The sequence below is a fragment of the Asparagus officinalis genome, unplaced genomic scaffold, assembly GCF_001876935.1.
Source record: "Asparagus officinalis unplaced genomic scaffold, Aspof.V1 AsparagusV1_Un376, whole genome shotgun sequence".
In the NCBI taxonomy this organism is placed as follows: Eukaryota; Viridiplantae; Streptophyta; class Magnoliopsida; order Asparagales; family Asparagaceae; genus Asparagus; species Asparagus officinalis.
In genome coordinates this window covers 7,552-30,509 of record NW_017972641.1, presented here as the reverse complement: position 1 = coordinate 30,509, position 22,958 = coordinate 7,552, and the positions used below count along the sequence as shown (strand labels likewise).

Sequence of the window (22,958 nt, the reverse complement as noted above, 5' to 3'; positions counted from 1 at the left end):
TTGACTCTCCCATATTTGAACGAAGTTTCAATTGCAGTCTTTTCGTTTACTTCTTTGAGAAGTGAACCTCCCTCCCTCTCTATCTCTCTCCAACCTCTAGTAAACACACACACACACATACACTGATACACATGGCCATGGGTTGTATGGTACCATAATCAGGATGGTCAACTACAACTTAAAGAGATTCAGTTTGGTAGGTTCTCAAAGCATTCAGGATGGTATCATTAACGAGTTACTCAGAATTTTACAACTGCCTGTTAATATGATATGTAGTACTCTGGTGCCATTCCAAGCCTCTGCAAATGCCATGGGCGGCTTGTGAAGCACGTAGAAAGTTAATAGGTAGGAAAAAGAACATTTATAATTATACTTGTCATGTTGTACTAAGAATCCTTCATCAAACCTGGAGAGCGTCCAAAGATGTGGGAAATTTGTTTTTCTTCTTTCTCTTTAATGGGGATGACAATATATTTGACATATGGGGTTACGTTCATATTAAGGTCCCGTTTAAAAAGTTTTAAGGACAATTGATTAAGGAAATGGTTAATAGCCATTTCAATTAATGAAGGGTTAGTTCTTAACCCTTCCATAGAAGTGAATTTTGTGAACCCCTCATTTAATGGGGCTAACTGTTTTAACTACCTAGATGGCTTATTGTTAATCCTTTTGTAACTTTTACATTGGGCAAATTAAGAGGGTTAACTCACTTACTTCATGTGTATATTTTAAGTTTGGCATGTTAAGAAGAGTTAACTCTCCTTAACCCCTCAGTTAGCTGTTGGCCCATTGCTAGACAGCATCTAAGGTGACCATTACAATAAAAAATTGAATCTAAAGACTAAAATACTACATAACTAGAGAATTGACCATAATCATGATTAAGATTTCTGACAAACAATCATTATTTAGTATTTGCATATTTGGTTTTTTTTAATGTCTTTTGCATTCATTCCGTTCAACTGTAATGTATCTTTGGCAAAAAGTATGCACCATGCAGATACTCCTGAGAGCAACCTATTAAATTAACCCTGTAAGTTTAGTTGGATACTCAGGGCGGCTTGGGTCTGGGTACCATTTGACAGGGGCATAAATCAGGACTTTTATGTGTGTTTAGGTCTTGGTTCCTTATTTGTTGATTTCATAAGTTGGTTGTGGGGTTACAGGTTTAATCTATGGAACTATATTGTCTTGTTTCATGGATCCTATTGTGCCTTGTCTGGTACAGTATATGTACGCTGATATGTTGGTACATAGGCATCTGCATATGCATGTAAGTTCCATTACGACCTGGATGTGACCAGGACAACCAAATGTTTCTATTCTATTTTCATCTTCACCGCATATAATGGATAAGGACCACACAGAGCTGGGCATGACCATGGTTTAGTCTTGAGCTTCTTTTTGGACTCAGATCTGTGCCCATTTATGTTTGACGGCGCCCAGTGATCTGAGAAAGTTCATTGGGACCAAGGCATGAAAATGTGGCAATTCTGCTTTTTATGTGATTAGAATTTTATAAGTGGTACTCTGCTCACGGCACTCAAAGTTCATAGACAAGGCAGCTGCTTTGTCTTAACAACAAGTCCTTTACTATTACGTCTAAGCTTAATTGCTTAACATTATGGCATGCTACTTATGCATGTATCTCTGCATACTTCTAATACCACTTTGTGGCACCTCACTCAGTTGCTCATGGGCCTCAATCTAGGAGGAAATAGGGCATCTTCTGTATTTTGGACTGTTTATATCTTAGCATCAATGCTGATTATTACAGCCTTCAATTTATCACATACCATCTCATGCTATGCTTATTTCGAATACAACTTTGTGGTACTTTGCTCATGACCTTCACAGTTCTGGAGGATATACTGCTGCTGTATCAGCAACATCTGTCGGCTATTTGTATTATGCAATAATGCTGAATATTAAACCTTGCAACTTAAGCATGTATCATGTCATGCTCTGCATACTTACAACTTTGTCGCATTGTGGTCATGAGGTTTAAAGTTTCAGAGAAAATGTGGAAACTGCTGCATGTTGGTAACAATTTGTTATATTTGTACATATGCGTACCGGTTCAAGGAAGAATCCCGCAATTTATGTATATATAATACCATGTCTGTATATTTCTTATGCCCATTATTACATCTACTTATCTTGTAGGCAGTGGCAGCAGCGTCTAAGACCGTGGATTGTCTAAAATTGGTACACAGTCTGCATGTTTCTTTTATTGTGGCTGGTGATAATAATGGTAATGTAAATTTGTTGCTAGTTATACCTATAGTCCTTTTTGTTTCACTAGTCATGTTTATTTAGTATTCCTTTGCCATATACTTTTCTCGTGTTAATACACTAATTTTGGTACAACCGAGAATCATAAGTAGTTCTCCATTAGCGAGTCGTTGGCTATTAATATTACAACATAGTTGCTCAATTAGCGAGTCATTGGCTGAAGGCAAAAGAGGAACATACTTGCTTAATTAGCAGGTCATTGCTTGGAGACAAAATAGGAACTCACTTGCTCAATCAGCGAGTAATTGCTCTAGCTTCAATGCACAGTTTTTTTGGTTAATGTCTGGTACATTTCATAAAGAGTATCGAAGAAACACTAATTAGTGACAAGGGAACACAATGGAAAATATGTTATGGCTTTGCATTGGTATGTGTACTAGTAAAGGTACGGATATGGGTACGGGACACGGTAACTTTGTAAAAAGTAGCGTACGAGGACACGACGATATATATGTTCATATGTACTAAAATTAATAATTTGCATGAGATCGATATTGTTTTTTCATTTACATTATCAAATGTCCAAGAAAGTGCATGGAATGTTTTAAGTTAAAACATGTATTATATAATTAATTATGCACTTGAATAAATGTATGCATATATTCAAGAAGCGTCCACGAAATTTCGATACGTGTACCAATACGTGTGGGATATGGGCACGACTCCCGGTAGAAGTACCTAGGTAACATAACATTATGGAGACAAAAGGGAAAAAAGAGAGTAGGTGTAAAATATTTGTGAGATGATTTTGTTGAATACCCTATTGGGTTGATTGAGTGGTGAGATGAAACCCAGAGATTGCAAGAGATGAGTTGATGACATGAAAATCTGGCAATTTGCAAGAGACGAGACAATAAATTCGTAGGGTTAAACAGGAGTTGATAAAGGAAAAGAGAGGAATAAATATGTAATATATTGAAAAAGAAGGAAAAAGAGGGTTGATATAGGTAAAGGAGGGTACAATATGCAATATATTGGAAAGGAGAGGGATAAACATGTTATGTATTGAAACAGAGGTACAAGAACATTACTGGATGCATTTCAAGTAACATTCTTGCATGTTATGAAATTGGTGAAATTTACTGGTTGGATATTCGCATTATTATTCACTCAATTAATCTCATGCTATTGAGGGCCAACTTCCAAATTCCATTAGTCGGAGGTCTAAACTAAAGGGTATGCTGATGGATTTTTCACTGGGAATTGTACCAATCTCTAAGACTTATGCTGGCCAAAGTGCCTTATATTACACACACATAAACCTTTATTTGCAATCAAAAGATTCCTTGTATGAGATTATTTGAATAATAACACAGCTGCAGTTTATTCTGATAAAAAATATTCAGTTAATTATAAATGAATGCTGCAGAAACAGTTTTCTTCAAGACCATAGTGGTTGCTAAATTTTAATAAACATTGGCATGTTACTATTCCAAGTTTGACTATTTGTTTGATGAAGTACTTGTTTAGCATTGAATGTGATGATCCTTCTAAATTTAAAATTGCAAGCTTCTAAAATTCCTTTATCTTATCCGTATATAAACTCATTATGCAGCCCCAATTATATATCAAGTTCACCGTGGACGTGATGGTAGAAGCTTTGCAACCCGGCAAGTTGATGCAAAACAACATGGTGTTGTCATATTCAGTTTGATTGTATCATTTCAGGTAATTTCTGTGGTACCATCTAGAATATCATTATTGAACATGCTTGTAAATATGTGCTGGCCATCACCTATAAGCTGCATCCAATGTGGCTATGAGTAAAAGAAAATGCATTCAGATTTTGTCCCTAGAAAACTTTTCACATCATTTCTGTTATGTTCTGAAGTCCACGTGTGTGGTTATGAGTTACAGGGTAATAGTTTTCTTGAAGATCTAATAGATGATAGTTAGTAACCATAATGAGGTGGGGATTTTTTCAGTAATGTTCAAGAAGAATTGAGCAGCGAAGAAAAAGGAGATGAGGACTATCATACAATTTTAGGCCACAGATACATTATTGTGCATGATTAAGATAGTGGTTGCATTGAGTATAACATTATATCCTCAACCATCCCACAACTTCGGAGTTTATGTGTAATGGCAGGATTCTTTATGCTACCAGAGCAACCCAGTACAAATTCAACTGTCAATGCATTTAAAGAGAGAGGAATTTAAATAAAATAGATACCTCTGTGTGGGTCCAGATTTAGGCTCATGAAATTAGAGCTGAATCTACGTGGGCATGTGAGAATATAAAATTATATTCTCAACTCTCAGCACAACTTCGGAGTTTTGGTGTTGTTTGTCGAGCCGATGACTTGGTGATCGAGGAGGCGGAAGTATCTCATGGAGAGGTTAGAGACTCAATGAAGATGACAGCTTAGTTGTCTTCAAAAGATCCTAACCTTTGCTTCCATATCTCACTGAACCCTGCTTCAAAAGAATCTAAGGCTCACTTTGGCAACTGAGAGATAAACTAGTTCAAAAGTAATCCAGGATGGGAGTGGATCGGAAAAGAATTGTGTAAGAAGGAATAATTAACTCCATGAGGTGCAAGAAGATCATAAGCAGGAAAGAAAAAGAGATGCTAACTATCATACAATTAAGGCAAAAGAGAGATTTTTTGCGTGATTAATATTATGGCTGAAACACCTTGCAAACTGTTTGTGGAGCCCGTGACTTGGTGATCAAGTAGGCATAAGTATCTCAGTGATGGGTTGAAAACTCAATAAAGATGTCAGTTCAATTGTCTTCGAATGATCTAACCTTTGCTTCTTTATCTCAGTGAAACCTGTTTGAAAGGAATCTAACTTTTCAAGAATCTGTTTCCTATGTTAACATATCTTTTCCCCCCTGCAGTTACTGTAGCTACTACGGTAACCTTTTATGTCTTTCTTATGTCCTCTTTTCTTCATATACTCTTTGTGAGTTTTCCAGATGAAGGCTATCTACATCAGAGGTTGCTTAGTTAATTTCATGAGGTGCATGAAGAACATGAAGAGATTAGTGTATGAAACATTTTTCCCTTTGCTCAAAGCACATTTTATTCTGTGCATCTAAAAAATGGTTGACTGAGGGGAGAGGATCACCAAAAACCATCATGGTGGGTGGTTGATGTTGGTGATCATGGGGTGCATTCATCTTTCATAGAAATCAGTTTATTTGTTCCTGTTATAAAGGACCAATTGGCTGATGAAGTTTTATAGGCTTGGAAGGATCAAATCTGATAAGGATACTAGATACAGTTTAAAACTCTTTGGACATGTAATGTGAATTTTGGAAAATTAATGGAGAGTCCTTTCATAATAGAATTTGGGTGCAAATTTCTGCTTGAGAGAAAATCATTAAGTTAATCTTATTTTTGACTAATAAGAATGTTAGATATTGATCACTGATCAGAACTCCAACCTAGTTTTTAGAGTTTACGTGGGTTAAGCAATCAACAAACCAAATCACAAACAAAAAACTAGCATGCAGTCTCAAAAGCAAGAACAAAGATGTGATGGTTTGGCAAATTGCTTATGTCTACGGGAGAATGAGATGAAAGTTCTTTACTTTATCAAGAAAGATAATACAAGATCTCTCACACCCTAGATTGCAAATCCTCACGAAGATTGATCTCTCTTATCCTTTTAATCTTAGCCTCTCTTTCAAGCATAAACCTGATGGGATAAAACCCTAGATCTCAGAAATCACCCTTTAAATAGGGTAGAATCTGTGGGTTCAACAAAAGCTAGAAAACTGGATCAAAATAGTACTTAAGCTGCAGAAAATACTTTAAACGTTCTGATCGAGCGGTCGGACTGTCATGTGGTCTGACCGGGCAATCAGACTGCCCAACACCATGTCGGTATACCGGCTGGTCAGACCGGCCGGTTTGACAGGTCGGTAATACTGGCCTACTGTTTCGTTATCGTTTTTCTGCTTCTGGCAATAATTAAACGCTCGAGTCGGTTGTACCTATTAGATCACATGCGTAATCTACATCAACTGGCCCTTCAACATGCGTAATACTGGCCATGTCAGTAATACTGGCCTACATGTTGAAGGGCTAAGTGAGTTGAAGGGATTGGTCAGACCGGCCGGTTTGACAGGTCGGTAATACTGGCCTACTGTTTCGTTATCGTTTTTCTGCTTCTGGCAATAATTAAACGCTCGAGTCGGTTGTACCTATTAGATCACATGCGTAATCTACATCAACTGGCCCTTCAACATGCGTAATACTGGCCATGTCAGTAATACTGGCCTACATGTTGAAGGGCTAAGTGAGTTGAAGGGATAAGTTGATGTAGATTTCGCATGTTGAAGGTAATAATTAAGGTCACATGCGTAATCTACATCAACTTATCCCTTCAACTCACTTAGCTTCCCTTGCACATTTTTGTATAAATGCTCGAGTCGGTTGTACCTATTAGATATCGTGGTATCCACTTCGCCGCCTCCCAATGAGACTTCTTGGGTTCAACATGTACCTGCTTACCAAACTCATCGTGTATGATAACTCCAGCTTTGTCTCTATTGTGTTTGCATATAACACCGAAGACATCTCTTCCTTGTCTTCGTCTATATTCGAACATAAATACAAGGATAATATGAAGTTACCGGCAATAGCCATGCTCACTGGTTTCATCTTCACTATGTTAAACTTTTCAATCACCTTTTCAACATACTTTCGTTAGGATAGAAATAACTTTCCCGCTGTATTGTCTCGATAAATTTCCATCTCAAGAATCTTCTTAGATTTGCCTAGGTCCTTGATGTCGAATTCCTTGCCCAACTGAGCCATCAAACTTTGAATCTCTTACTTCTCGCTGCAATTAACATCTCGTTGCAATTAACATGTTATCCATATACAACAAGTATGTGAATGCTCCCTCACTGTATTGCTTGAAATAAATATAGCTATATACTCGCATCGAGTGTATCCCGTTGCCAACACGAATGAGTCAAACTGTTTGTACCACCGTATTGGCGATTGCTTCAGTCTGTAAAGCTACTTAATATAAATGACTTCCTCAGGCTCTCCATGTAGAAATGTTTTTTTCACATCAAGCTGCTCCAAGTCCTTATCATGCTCCACTACCATTGCCAACAACACCCGGATCCACATATGATTGACTTTCGGAGAAAATATCTTGTCGTAAATCCCCATCTTTTGAGCGTACCCCTTCACCACGAGACATGCCTTGTACTGCTCATTGGCCTTCTATCTGAATACCCACTTGCATCTTATAGCTCACTTTTTCGGTAGTCTGACTAGATCCCATGTCTAATTCTTTCAAAGAGATTCCATATCCACTGTTATGACATTCATCCACTTGTTTCTGTCCTTATTGTTGAGTGCTTTCTTATAAGTGCTCGAATCACCACTGTTCATACTAGAGCAAATGCCACTTGATCTTTCCGAACCATACCTGATCGGTATCTTGTGGGTCTCGTCTGTTGTCCCTGGCTATAGAATGCTCCTGCTAGGGTTGAGTTCCTCGTCAGTCATCACCACTTGTAACTATATGCTCGTCTACACCTACATCTCCTTCATGTATTGCATCTCTTATGTTTGTATTCTTAACTTGCTATGAACCAATAATCTCTATGTCCACTGAATGCTCTTTCACCTCCTTGACGTTTTGAAACTTGATGAAGTTGACTTTGCATCCAATTTGTTCCTATCCACCACCAGAATGTAGGTAGGGCACCCAAATACTCACGGAATCATAACCAACCGTCCCTTTTGTTCATACCTCTTCTAGAATCTGAAGGTTGATAGCAGTATATGATGTACGATTTACCAAATAGCATGCATGATTCACCGCTTCTGCCCAGAAGCTCTTTGTCAGGTAATCTCATGCTTCTAGCTCTCTCCATTAGTGTTCGATTCATACGCTCTGCTACCCCGTTTTGTTCTGGTTGGCCTGATACTGAGCTGATGTTGCATGCCTTATTAAATGGAGAATTGCTTGAACTCCTTCAGGGTGTATTCACCCCCATTCTTTGTCCTTAAATACTTAATTTGTCGCTATGTTTGATTCTCCACCACTCCTTTAACTTTTGACATACTTGAGATTTATAAGTTAGAAAATAAACCCATACCTTCTGTGAGAAGTCATCGATGAACGCGATGAGATACTCTGCACTGCCTTTGAACCTTGTTGATGCAGGCTTCTATACGTTTGAATGAATGTAGTCCAATAAATTTTTTGTCTTGTGTATTGCTGTAGTAAAGCTCACCTCGTGTAGCACCCGAAGACCTTTTCCATTCATGTCTCCCAGACGCATATGACAAAGTTTTGATGTATCCTCCACTTGTTTCTTTGTTGTTCCGATCGAAGCTTCACCTGTCATCATGCTTCCGATCAACCTATACAAGTTCGCCCTTCTCTCACCTTTGAGATAAACTATCACCCTTTCATTTCTTTTTGTGTTGTGCCTTTACCCACAAACTTGTATCCGCATTCTCAAGTGCTTCTAGAGATATAAGTTCTTCAACTCTAGAGTGTGTCGTACATTAGTTAAAGCCTGTACCATCTTGTAGTACATCTTCACCTTAATATTGCTGATGCCAATTATCTTGCAAGTAGATGTGTTCCCCATAACAACTGTCACACCATTGTATTCATCATAAGTGTCAAACCACTCCTTGTGAGAGCACATATGATATGTGCATGTCGAATCAAGAATCCACATATCAGAGTAAGCGCCCTTCCTGGTAGATGCAGTCAACACATTGCATTCTTTCTCGTTCTCCTCCGCTTCTTGAGCTATCCTGGCTTGATCTGTCTTCTCACTGTTACTTGGTGATCTTTCCTTCCATTCTAGCTATTGCATATAGTTAATATAATAATGCTTTATATGCCCCATCCTTTTACAAAAGAAACAACCACTGTCATCATGAATGGAAGCCCTCTATTTGGATTTGGATCTGGATCTGTTTCCTTCTCTATTATTGCTTCACCCTCTTTTCTGGATGATCAACCCAGATGGAGTAGTTTCATTAGCTCTAGACTTCCTCATAACTTCATTGCTCAAAAGAGTAGCCCTTACTTCCTCCAAATTAAGAGTATCTCTTCCGTACATGATCATTGCCTCCAAATGCTCATATGAATATATGAGTGATGCGAGAAGAATTAGTGCTTTATCCTCTTCAGATTTACATCAAGCATAAAAGATCTCCTATAAGCTTGTCAAACACATGCATGTGACAGAAGCGGCGTACCTTCTTTCATCTGAAGCTTGTAGAGTTACTTTTTAATGTAAAATTTGTTCAACAAACTCTTTTCCATATAGATACTTTCAAGCTTTTTCCAAACACCTTTCGCTATAGTCTCTGACATTACGCCGTACATGATATGATTTGCCAAACAAGCTTAAATGGTGCTCATAGTCTTAAGATCGAGTTCATCCTAATCTTCATCATCCATGTCTGCAAGCTTCGTCGGCTTTCCCTTTAGGAGTTTCATGATACATTCTTTCACTAAAAGCGCATTGATCCTCCTTTGCTAGCATGAAATTCCCCTTGCCGTCAAAACATTCCATGTCGTACTTCGTTTGAGATGGTATTTTGGCAGTCGCCATAGCCTTCAACTCCTTTTTTGACTCTTCCTGTTCCTAAAACAACCTTATTAGCGTTATTGAATCCATGATGAACTGAACTGCTTAACCTTCAGCTCTAACACCAAGTGTTGGATATTGATTATAAATCCAACCAAGCTTGTAGAGTTCATGTAGAACCTTTAGTAATCAACAAACCATATCACAAATGAAAAAACTAGCATGCGATCATAAAAGCAAGAACAAAGGTGATATTTACATGATTTGGCAATTTGTTTACATCCATGAGAGAATGGGAGGGGAGTTATTGACTTTTTCAAGAAGAACTTTATTGGAAAGAAGAAGAATACAAGATCTCCCAAACCTTAGCTTGCAAATCCCCACAAGAATTCATCTCTATTCTTCTCTCTATCTTAGCCTCTCTCTCGCGCATAAACCTGATGGGTTAAAACCCTAGATCTCAGAAAGCACCCTTTAAATAGGGTAGACTTCATGGGTCTAACAATAGCTAGGGTAGACTTCATGGGTCCAACAATAGCTAGGAAACTAGGCCCAAATAGAACTCAAGCTACAGAAAATGCCCAAAAACAGTCTAACCGCGTGTTCAGATAGTCATGTGGTCTGACTGGGCGGTCAAACCGCCCAACCCCACTATTGGTATACTGGCCGATCAGATCACCTCTACCGCCTTTTCTGCTTCTGCTTGTTGTTGTTGCTGCTGCCTTTGTTGTTTCTTTTGCTTGAAGACCCTCTAATGGCTTGTCTTTTAGTGACAAGTTGAGCCCTCAACAAAGAAAGGGTTAACTAACAGATAGATGATAAAATTATAGAGAAAGTCTTATTAACCATATTTCCATAAGAAATTGTAATTGTTAGGTCCCGGGCTCGTTGGCGCGTGCAAGCCATGGGACCTACCAATAGCAACTCGATGTTGGCTAAAGTCCACTACCAAAATGGTAGCACTAGTTGTTTTTGAGCCTTGGACTTTTCTCTATTTAAACCAATAACATTTCTTCATACTAGTCCATGTGAGAGTAAAGTGGGGATACCACAATCACGTCACCTTATAAAGACGACGTCCTCGTGATCACAACATGACAATTGACACATCAGTGTCACTGCCAGGTGATGTGGTCTCTAGAGGTGGCTCCTACGGGCTCTAGAGGTGGCTCCCTAACATCCACGCGGTGTAGCACTTAGCACCGTATAACACTTAGCTTCACACTTCCTACTGGCAACTGTTTTGATACCATTTTGTCATGCCCCGGGCCACGGACCCGTTGGCGCGTGCAAGCCATGTGACCCACCAAGAGCAACTAGATGTTGGCTAAAGTTCACTACCAAAATGCTAACACTAGTTGTTCTTGAGCCTTGGGATTTTCTCTATTTAAACCACTAACATTTCTTCACATTAGTCCATGCAGGACTAAAGTGAGAGTGTCACAGTAAAATTTTAATGAAATTTGTTAAAAAAAACCCTATGAACTTAAAAACACAATTTAAACTACTAAAGCTTCTTGAAATTTCAGAATGATGTCGTAGAATAAAAATAAATATGCTTAAGGTCAAGGTATGATGTCGAGATTTATCTGGTATTATATTAAAGGGGATACTGGGGATTACTCATGGTTCATGAAATAGCGTTAAGGATTATAAGGAACGTATGCCGGTGTTAAAGATATTATTGTTCAGTTAGGATTATAAGGAATGTATGCTGGTGTTAAAGATATTATTGTTCAGCTAGGGGCTTGTGACAGAGATTCAAAGAGCCATTACAAGGGGACTTGGAATGTTGGTAGAGATTGCTAGCTACAATAGAAAAGCAATATACCATTGTGTGTAATGAGGATTTTGTATTTGTTATAATTTCATATGTTGTAAGGTATTGCAACTTTTGCATATGCTTATGATATAGCTCCTGTAATATCTTAATCGTTCTAGAATTATGTGTATATGTTGCTTAGTGTCTTCATCCATCAAAGATAGTACCTGATTAATATGTTTTGTATTCGAGATCATAACTAGCTATCTTTAATGTTATATTTATGAAAAGTATGCCAGTGCGTTATTGAGGCTGAAAGTTGGTTGTAATATATTTTATCATTAAACCATCAGAAAAGTTAGGCACTTTATTGTTATGAAACGTAAAGGATAAGTATTATAGCCACGGAGGGCTGTAGCATCGTACATGTCCTTTATTGTATATGTCTTGGACATGGTATTCAATCATTCAACCGCAACTATAAGTTGACCCCTATTTAGTATAAGCTCTAAGGTGCGAATGAGCATGCTAATTCAGCTGTGTATATAAATTGTGTCATGCTTTTCTGTTGCAGAAAGAAGAAGTAGGTTTTGAACATCAAGAAAGTTTAATGCCTCAGGTTCCAGCTCCAGAGACAGTAAGTATGTCCTTTTCATTCGTTTTATCGTTTTTAAAGCTAGTGATATTTGAATGGCATTTAATTTCTTATGTAGTTACCATCAATGGAAGAGCTACGAGACAGACACCTCACTGATCCTCGTCTTCCAATGTAATTTTCATTGGAATTTCGAATGTTATTAATTATATATTTATATAGGTATTTGTTGGTTTTTCCCTTCCATGAATGAGCTTGCTGCCATGTTTGGATAAAATCTGAGAAATATCTGCTGAACAACTATCAACTGGTTACAAAAGCAGCATATGTTAAGTGACTTATACAGGGCCAATTTCATCTATCTGGATTGGTTGCTTGTGATGTGCTCCATGATTATCATATATTGTAGATGGTTTTTTAATTTAGTACAAATACATACTGGTGATAGATTTAGGAAAAGCATCTTTATTTATATGGGAATGGAGCCTTAATGTTGTTGATTATTGATACGATATAAGGAGCTCTTTCTTCTGTTATGCTGTTATGGTGTTACATGTGAAAAGCACCCGTTTATAGGTTTCTTTAGATATCTTAATTTGTTACATTCAGTCTAACATGCAGCCAAATTCACTTGCTCTGGCAAAAGTAGTTTTTAAGATTTAGTGGATATTTCAGTTAACTTTTCTTATACCAAACAGGTGAATTTTGTTTCTAATCTCATCATCAGTTCTTCTTTGCCTTTCCAAATCATAATACACTATGGTGCCTTGCTGAGTTTTTTTACTACGTAAAGAAGTATTTCAGCCATCTATTATCAGGACATACTTAAACATGTCATTCTCTGTGTACCACACTTGTTTGGTTTCTATTTTCTATCAGGAGAGCCAAAATTTACTGTTATGTTAGTCGTGTTGAATAAAATTAATATGTGATCAATAGTTCAGATTTGTGTTCTGCTTGCATCCTTTAAGTCCTCCTCAAGATATGTATTTTCTCTCCGGTATAAAATACCAATATCTCATAAATGAATTTCATCTTGAACACACCCACTTGGGTTATCATTTCGCTTTTATTTTGAAGTTCTGGATTCCAAAGGATTCTAACACCTTGATTTTATCAGATCTTACCGAAATAGGGTTGCTAAAAAAAGATTTGTTCCATGGCCCATAGAGATACGATTTTGTGATATCAATCCTCCTAGTCCTCTTCCACCACGGTTAGATCCAAATGTTCCTACACTAATTGTAACATATTCATTGTCCTTTATCATTTTGAAAGAAGCTTCAAGATATCTTACTGTTTGTTAGAATCAACCGTTTTTTTCCAGTTCAAATTATTGGTTTAGAGCAAGAGGAAAGCTTTCTGATGACCCAGCTTTGCATAGGTAAGCAATCTGACTCATGATACTTCAGCGCTTTGGCTTTGCATTTTCATGCTGTATATCATCTTGATTATGTGCTTGGTGGATGTGTTATGTAATACATTAAATAACACAGATTTTTGCTTTGTTGAATATATTCTAAGTGCACTTCTTTATATCTTCTCCATAGTTGAACTATTTCTTTGACATATCACTGCTGTGGGCTAATGGAATCAGCACTTGTGAATGTAGCTCCTTTCCGGCACACTTTCTGTTATTCTTTGACACCTGATGTTATGTTCTTATTGATTGTTTTTGTGCACAGCGACAAGAACCGACACTATATGTGTATAAACAACAATAGAAGTACAATACCCAAAATAGAGCACAAAAAGGGAAGAAGAAACAGGCACAAATATGATTAGTTTAGGCAAGGCTGAGTCATGCTGAGATGGCACAAAGATTCAGGGAGTTTACTGGCAAGGATAATAGGGACTGGGGAAGGATGAGATGTCTTATAATGCCAGAGGGGAAACCTCTGATGTTATTGATATTGTTATTGTTACTATCATCATCATCCTTTACTTAGTAGTATTATCATTATTTTTGTTGTTGTCCTGTCTGTTATTTATCTGGTTATATACTGAGCTAACAGCTATATAACCAAGACCACGTTAGTTGTCCAAGTGCAAGATATGCTTCTAGACACAACTGAAACAACTAAAGAACATAAACCAACAAAAAACACATACCAATTTTGCTTTTTTTTCTATGGACACTTTCTCTTCCACCACATTTGAAAGAAATTCCTGAAAATTTAACAAGTATGGAAATTCAAGCTCCTGTTTTTTTTAGTTAAATTGAAATCCTCCTCTTAAATGGTAGTTTTCCCAATCATTTTGGTAGCTAATTAGCACAAGGGTTCATGAATCATTTGACCAACTCATCAACTAGCGAGTAAACCTACACCTTCTCTTAAACATGCTGAGTTGCTACTTGTAGAAAGTATGTGCCGAGCAGGAGCTCTCTCCATACCCCTAACAAAAGTCTAGAAGAAGGGAAAAGATGGATATTATTCAATGAGTTCTTAAGTACTATAATTATATTCCACAATTGTTGTTTCTTTTGAACTTTTATTTTTTATTGAGATCTAGGTTGATTCTCTTGAGTTGATGTCACTTTTCATCTTGTTACATTAAGTTTGTATGTCATGGTAAAATTCAGACTGAAACATTTTATATATATTGTTGGTTCAGAATAAACTATATTCTAGAACCTCAGTGACTAGAATCCTGATATTCTTAAACCAAGAACATTAAAAACATCCAAAAATTTTAATCAGAATAGCTGGACCTAAATAAATTCAAATCAGTAAACACTTATCTTTCTTTCCAGATAAAGATCGCCCAGTGTGTCCAGTGGACCTATTATGCGGAAAGATGCTCTTTTTCCCCTTCTCCTTTCATTTCTCCATTTTGTTTGATTTTCTTCTTCAGACAAACACTTGGTTTAATGAATGTTGCTTGTGAAAGCTGTTGCTTCTGTAGCCAGCTATACTACGACAAATGGTACCATTTATCATTGGAGGAAAGTGAGCTCTTCAGCTGTAGAGTAGCATACTGTGACCAGCAAAACTTGATGGGAACACAACCAGCTAGTCTAAGTTTGAAACAAGTTTCTAGGATTACCTGGATGTAAAAGATAAAGGAGACAATAATCTAAATCAATTGCAAAATGCTATGTTAAAAAGTGTATTACAGAAGGAAAATTTTATTCACCTATGTGCATGTTCTAGCCAGTACTTGTGAGAATAACTGCAATGTAACAATCAGAGTTATGTTATTCTTTCTTTTAGACTCCTTTTGTGTTAATTTTAAGCTGAATTATTCTTAATTCTGAGTTCGCTTAAATTTAATTAGTTTTGCTGAGTTTTGCAGATGTGTTATAGCATATGCTTCAGATTTTATATTTGGCGGTGTTAGTCTAGATCCTCACCGCCGGAAGGGTCAGAAGACAACATCACTCAGTTTGGATCATGCGTATGTGTCGACAAACTTTATCTTATTTAACTGTAGAAAGAGACTTCCTTTCACAGATTATTTTTATGTTCTATATTTAACCTGTTATGTCCTTCAGACTTCTATCAATCAGCATCATCTGCTATTCTTCAGTAATGTGAATACATTTTATCTTGTACAATTATTGGTGGATGCATGCTCTTTCATTTGATGCATGTACGCCATACTTTTGACTAAGAGATCCATATTTCTCCGCATGCTCTTGCAAAGGAGCTGGAAATAATTTGATACTCTCATTCACGTGGCAATCATACAGCATCCCTTTCCTTAAGCATTTGTATCCTCATACCAAAGATTTTGTCTTGAGCCCTCCTGTTTGACCTTATCTTGGTTCAACCCGAGCTCAGGTTCTAGTATAGAAACTATAATTCATTTCGACCAAAATCTTCTTTTCACAAAGGAATCATAAACAACACATGATACAGAAATGTATACTACTCCAGTACTGTATCTTCTGTGACATCCATTTTTTATGTTTGTTCTGTTGTGCTTAGGATGTGGTTCCATAGGCCTGCCAGAGCGGATGACTGGCTGCTATATGTGGTTAGTATATTACCTCTTAGATCTATTGCAGATTTAAAACTGTATCATGGTCATATTCATATTGCAGTTTCCTGTTCTGTAGATAGAGGGCTACAATGCCTATGGGGGCCGTGGATTTACTTATGGTCGCATGTTTAATCGCCAAGGAGAGGTAATTCAATTTGTTTTCACTACAAGGACTGACTGCTCCATACTAAAATCTTGAAATGACGTTGCATATACAGCTTATTGTATCATCAACTCAAGAGGCTCTTATTAGGAAGTGGATGCCAAGAAACAAGGATCCTAAACCAAAGCTTTAAGAGCTCATATGTAGGCACAAGCAAGGTTGTCTTTGTATTCTGTAGAAAATATTACTGTCTGCTCGTCAACACTGGTTTGACTCGTATCATTTTATTCAGGATTGCTGATGCTTGTACAGGCTGATGCCACCAATATTTATTTGCTTGTTCATCGTTAAGTTACTCAAGTTACTTGATTAAGGATTGTAATGTTGAAGGATTGATCTCTGTGAAACCCGCATTTGCATCCTCATTAAAGTTCTGTACTTTGTATTTTGCTCTGTAAACATTTTGCGCTTGTCTTTGTGCTGATTTATAGCTGCATGAGCTAATTGTAAGCTGTCTGAGAATTACTGCAAATAGCTGATCCTTGCCAAACACTGATGATGGAAGTTACAATCAGACGACTTTCATGTCAATAGACGAAGACTACATTCTGATGATTTTCACATAGATCGATGAATATTACAATTCGACGGTCTTCACAACAACCGATGTAAGTTTTGATTCAACAGCTTTTACAACCAACAACGAGAGTTACAATCTGACGACTCTCACATTCCAAAGAGCCAAGACGGAGATTACAAGATGACGATCTTCGCAACGCTCTAGAGAGACTATAAGTCAATAGTCTCTTCAATTCAAGACGCAAACCTCATCTTTGTGTCCCAAAAGCCATACGCAGAGCTCGTGGTCGCGTTATAGACTCCAAACGCAGAGCTCGTGGCTGCGTTCCAGACTCCAAACGCAGAGCTTGTGGTCGCGTTCCAGACTCCAAATGCAGAGCTCGTGGCCGCATTCCAGTCTCAAAACGCAAAGCTCGTGGCCTTGTTCCAAACTCCAAACGCAGAGCAAGAGCAAAACGTAGTGTTCACCATTGCGTTTTCAACACCAAGCGCAGAGCTCAACTCAGTGCCCAAAGCTTAAGATGCAAAGTGCATTCCCAGAACGCGAATTTTGTGTTTGACTCGTTTAAACACGAGTTAAACGGTTCCAAAACCGCTTTCCACTTAATGGGGGCAGTTACACCCCATTATGGAGTGATTTAATGGGCGGTTACACCCCTTAAACGCCTATAAATAGCTGAAAAATCAGCTTAAAAGAGATCTTTTGTCAGATCATGAAAATCATCTCGGCAAAAGGGGGCAGATATTCTTGAACGGATCAAGAGAGAAAAGAGCTTTGAAGAGATCTTCGGCAACAGAGAGTTCGGATCTTTGAAGCTTTTGGAGCAATTTCTTGGCTTGTAAACTGATTTCGGTTGAATCAAATTAACTTTTTCAAAGAGTTTTAAACTCGTTCTGAGTTCTTAAACTCGTTAGAGTTATACAAATTTGCCTCGCAAGTTCTTCTCCTCAACGTCCAACGAAGAGAAATCAACCGTGTACCACGAGTTGAAGCGTTCTGATAGTCAACGGGATACAAGGATCTGAACTTCGTCGACACCAAGAAGAACCCAGGTTAAACAAAGGGAAGGGTATTCGTAGATCCCTTCCTTCTTTTGTAAATCGGGAAACTGATCGAAGATGAATTGTAATTTCTTTTTCTAAGTTGTTAGAGAGAGATTACATTGAGAGAATTGTAACTCATTTTTTTCTAAGTCTGTTAGAGAGAATAATACAATTTTAATCTCAATTTTCCCACCAAACACTAAGCTAATTCCACCGTGTAAAAAACTAATGCTGGATGGACTTAGTACTCCCTAAAAGCCTAAAATATTCAATCTTTAGAAATTGGAACAGTTGGCTCATGTTTTCTACACAAAACATATCTCGTACTGTACAGTACGGAACATCAAAATTATGTGCCTTTAACTAGCCTAAGCTTTGTACGTGTTTAAGCTAACCGTCAATGCCGCGGTGCCAACAGCTCTTTAGGCCAATTATTGACAACTTCCTATGGCCGTCTTTGCTCGGGAATTTTCATCTCATCTTTTCTTTTTGAAACTTCAGTTTTCCTTTTGATTTCCGGGATAGAAGGCAAATTTCTACACTACTCTTGTTAAATTCTAATGAGGTGCTGCTAATCAACTCAATTTTAATAGACTTTGACCATTACAATTATATTGAAGGAAAAAGAGATTTTTGCGCCTTGTATTACTTCAATGGTTACTATTTGTTAATAGTCAACTTTACTGATTATTCATTATTATCGTCCAATATTTTGTTAACAACACATTTAATCCAAATCTGCGGTTCTCACGTATGAAACCTTCCATCTCCTGGATGAAAGGCCGTCTTTCTCAGCTGCTTTTTTACATCGACAATAATTCTTTAAAAAAAAAGAGCAAAGAAAAACAATAATTAAAGAATATACGCAGCTGACGTGTGTTAAATCCGACTACACCGGTATGACTATTACGAGGTTTAGAACAAGACAAGTAAAAGTGGTTACTTCTGGAATCAGGGTGCTTGCTTTAATTAATTATAATTTCCCCTACGTTATTATTCTCCTGCAAACGTTCATCCAAAGCTCATGTTTCCTCATTTTCACTATACTTTCTTCTCCTCTCATTCGGCAGCAATATCTGCACCGCAACTGATATAATCTCCCAAGGCCAATCCATCTCTGGAAACCAAACCATAGCCTCCAAAAGAGGCGTCTTTGAACGGATTTGGATCCTCTCCACTACAAAAAAGTAGTGGAGAGACCATTGCTTTTAATCTCAATCGTTGATTATTTAGTAGGCGGTTATGATACAATCTAAATCTAACACTTACCATACCCCGTGTATTGCACTCATTCCTAATTTGCACTAAAAGATAAAATCACAACCATTAACTAGATAATCAATGGCCGTGATTATGTAGTGGTCCCTCTACTGTTTTTTTTTGTAGTGGAGAGGATCCGAATCCTCTTTGAACTTGGCTTCTTCACCCCAGGAAATTCTCAAAACTACTATATTGGCATATGGTACAAAAACATCCCTACACAAACAGTTGTATGGGTAGCATCCAATCCCACAACTTCTCAGCTGAAACCGTCTAAAAATGGCAATCTAGTTCTCCTCTCACAGTCCAAAACTTCTAGTTTGGCCATCTAACTCGACCCCACTATCATCATCGATCATCATCTTCCTCCATTTCTAACATCGCAGTGATTCTTGATGCCGGTAATCTTGTTCTCAGAGACCAACCAAACGCGTCTACTATACTATGGCGGAGCTTTGGTTATCCAACTGATACATGGCTGCCCAAAGGATGGCTACGTATGAATAAAATCACGGGAGAGTACCAAAGCCAGACTTCATGGAGGAACACCGAGGATCCATCTCCTGGGCTTTTCACCAACACTATATACCCCAGCGGCCTTCGCCAGTTTATTTTCCTATGGAGCAAATCAAGAAGCTATTGGATAAGTGGAGAATGGAACGGCCAAAACCTTCGCCTTAATACCTGGAATGGATGCATATATACAATGTCTACAAGTACAAATTTATTGATAAAAACAAGCGCAGGTATTTTACCTTAAACCTCTCCACCGATGAGATATTTGCTCGAAACGTGATGCACTCGTCTGGTCAAATGCAGCAGTGGATGTGCTTTAATTATAATCAAGGATGGGTGTTGGTCTGGGCTCAGCCTTATTCTTGTTGTGATATTTTATTCAGTCTGTGGAACTATTGGAATATTTGATCATAGCAGAAAACCACTGTGCAGCTGTCCAAGTGGTTTCAGACCGACTTCCACGAGAGAGTGGGAGTTAGAAGGTTGGAGTTCAGGGTGTTCAAGGAAAACCCACCTGCAGTGCAGTTACAGGAACTCGACTTCTGGAGAAAAAGACGGATTTTTGGCGGTACCCAATTTGCTCTTACCTGCAGATTCGCAGATTTTCGCAGCAACTAGTGATAAAGAATGTGAAGTGGCTTGCTTGAATAATTGTTCGCGCGCTGCTTACGCTTATGGCAATGGATGTTCAATTTTGAATGGAGACATTCGAAATCTTCAGAGACTATCTGAAGATGACAAGGGAGTTGGTACGCTTCACCTAAGGCTCGCAGCCTCTGACCTCCCACAAAAAAGAAGAAATAAATTAGTTACGAAGGTTGGTGTAAGTGTAGCGGGAGGAATAGTTTTGTTAGCCTTTCTAACATTGATTTGGGTATTTCAAAGAAAAGACCATAGAGCATCTAAACCTCCGAGGGTCCCTTAGTTTCATATACTTACAGTGATTTGCAAAGAGTGACGAAGAATTTCTCTGAAAAGCTCGGTGGCGGAGGGTTTGGCTTGGTATTCAAAGGAATTCTATCTGATTTAGATTATGTAGCTGTGAAAAGACTCGAAGGGTTTCGACAAGGAGAAAAGGAATTCCGAAATGAGTTGGGAACATTAGGCAAAATTCATCATCTTAATTTAGCACGTCTACGCGGCTTTTGCTGCGAAGGAAGTGAAAGGATACTGGTTTATGATTACATGACAAAGGGACCTTTAGATCAACACCTCTTTCCAAAAGAATCAAGTGCTTAAACTGGAAGACTAGACACCAAATCATACTAGGAATTGCTAGGGGACTAGCATATCTCCATAAAGAGTGTAGAGAATGCATTATACATTGTGACGTAAAGCCAGAAAACATTCTCCTAGATTCTGAATTCTGTCCAAAGTTATCAGATTTTGGCATGGCAAAACTCCTTGGCCATGACTTTAGCCGAGTGCTGACAACGACCAGGGGAACTATAGGCTATCTAGCACCAGAATGGATTGAAGGGCTACCGATCACATCCAAAGTCGATGTTTATAGTTGTGGTATGATCTTATTTGAAATAGTATCTGGTAGAAGAAATTCAACAGTTAATGAAGATGGAAGCACTAGATTTTTTTTCCTGTGAAGTCTGTGAACGAAATTATCAATGGAGAAGTTCTTAGCTTGATAGATGAGAATTTGGAGGGGGACGTTGATGTTTTGGACGTCAATAGAGTTTGTACAGTTGCTTGCTCGTGCATTCAGGACTCTGAGCTTGAAAGGCCGTCGATTGGTTTAAGTTGGGAAAATGTTGGAAGGAGTTTTGGATGTTGAGATGCCTCCATTTCCTAGAAATCTTCGACATCTTGCAGAAGAGGGTTCGGTAATTTGTTACTATGAATTGTCATAAGACGAGAGGTTATCCCAGGATCTCAAGATGGAGTCTTAGTAATAAAGAGAGACCAGTATCTGTTATTATCTTCTTTTTCTCTTTAAAAAAAAGGTGATTGTAGGTTTTAAGTTTAGTCACATGCGTATTGTAATGTTTGTTGGAATCAAGTGTAGATCAAACCTCGATTCACCGCGAGGTTGAGCGACCGTCAGGCAGGCTCGATGTTGAGGCGACCCCTCATAGGCGAGCTCGAGAACTTCTGCAGGCAAGATCTGTAGGCGAGCGGGCGAAGTCCAGAAGAAGGCGAGTTCGAGCAGGCGAAGTCTGTGTTGATGCACGCGAGCTTGACAAGAGACAGACAAGCTCGAGTTTGGGGGTCTGCAGGCGGAGTCGAGAGCAGGCGAGCTCGAGCTCCTCGCAGGCGAGATCGTTGACAGGCAACGACAGCCTGTCGCCAACTGTCCTAGGGTTTCCCTATAAAAGGGAAACCATGTGCCCTAGCCCGTGTGTTTCTCTCCTCTCTCTCCTCGTGTTTTCTCGTCGGTGGCTTCTCTCTCTCTTCTCTCCCGATCCTTTTTCTCCTCCAGCGGTTTTTAGAGAGATTTAAGAAAGGAATTGTTGGAATATTCTCTATTTAAGAGAGAATTAAATAGGGGTATTTGAGAGAGAGATTAATACTGTAGCTATAGTATTAATTATTATTTATTGAGAGATCTCAAGTTTGAGATCTGCTCTAAGTTTATAATTTCTTGTTTGATTAAATAAGAAATTTACTGTGTGGCTCCCGAGGACATAGGCAGTTGCCGAACCTCGTTAAAACTTGGTGTACTTTTCTCTATACCCCGTTTCTGCTGTCTTAGGGGTTTCGGCGTAGATTCCCAACAACTGGTATCAGAACGTGAAACGATCTAGAGGAAGTCAGATTCGAGTGGGAGCCATGGCTGTAGATGAAGGAAAAATGAGACTTGAGAAGTTTGATGGACAAATTTCGGATTCTAAAATATACAGATAGAGGATTATCTGTATCAGAAAAATTTGTATCAATCACTATCGGGAAAGAAGCCAGAGTCGATGAAGGAAGATGAGTGGATCCTTCTAGACAGACAAGCCCTCGGTGTTATCCGATTGACGTTGATCTACAATGTTGCGTTCAACATAGCGAAGGAGAAGACCACGACGGGTCTTATGGCAGCACTCTCAAATATGTATGAGAAGCTATCAGCCACGAACAAAGTTCATTTGATGCGGCGGTTATTCAATCTGAGAATGGCGGAAGGCACGTCAGTAGCACAACACCTCAATGAACTCAACACGGTCACAACCCAATTGAGTTCAGTTGAAATTGAGTTTGATGAAGAAGTTCGGGCATTGATACTTTTGTCCTCCCTACCAGAGAGTTGGAACGCTATAGTCACAGTTGTGAGTAGCTAGTCGGGA

At 38.4% G+C, this 22,958-nt stretch overlaps 2 protein-coding genes across 3 annotated transcripts in view; both read left to right on the top strand.

Annotated features, from left to right (window-relative positions):
• The window catches only part of LOC109827703 (acyl-coenzyme A thioesterase 8-like), a 24,108-nt gene extending 7,380 nt beyond the window's left edge, over nt 1-16,728 (top strand). For both annotated transcript variants that reach the window (XM_020394719.1, XM_020394718.1), the window contains 10 exons: nt 2,167-2,254; nt 3,851-3,963; nt 12,165-12,227; nt 12,304-12,359; nt 13,306-13,401; nt 13,513-13,569; nt 15,483-15,584; nt 16,118-16,166; nt 16,249-16,317; nt 16,391-16,728. In XM_020394719.1, coding sequence (XP_020250308.1) covers nt 2,167-2,254; nt 3,851-3,963; nt 12,165-12,227; nt 12,304-12,359; nt 13,306-13,401; nt 13,513-13,569; nt 15,483-15,584; nt 16,118-16,166; nt 16,249-16,317; nt 16,391-16,468 — 771 coding nt within the window. In that variant the 3' untranslated portion in view covers nt 16,469-16,728. The remainder of the gene's footprint in view (nt 1-2,166; nt 2,255-3,850; nt 3,964-12,164; nt 12,228-12,303; nt 12,360-13,305; nt 13,402-13,512; nt 13,570-15,482; nt 15,585-16,117; nt 16,167-16,248; nt 16,318-16,390) is intronic.
• A 3,136-nt stretch (nt 16,729-19,864) lies between these two features.
• On the top strand, nt 19,865-21,512 carry LOC109827702 (G-type lectin S-receptor-like serine/threonine-protein kinase At2g19130; the record flags this gene model as incomplete). Its single annotated transcript, XM_020394717.1, is given in 6 exon segments — nt 19,865-19,904; nt 20,058-20,523; nt 20,616-20,899; nt 20,902-21,255; nt 21,258-21,427; nt 21,429-21,512. Coding segments are annotated over 6 exon segments (1,398 nt in total), but the record flags the coding sequence as incomplete, so codon positions are not given.
• Nucleotides 21,513-22,958: the final 1,446 nt, after the last annotated feature.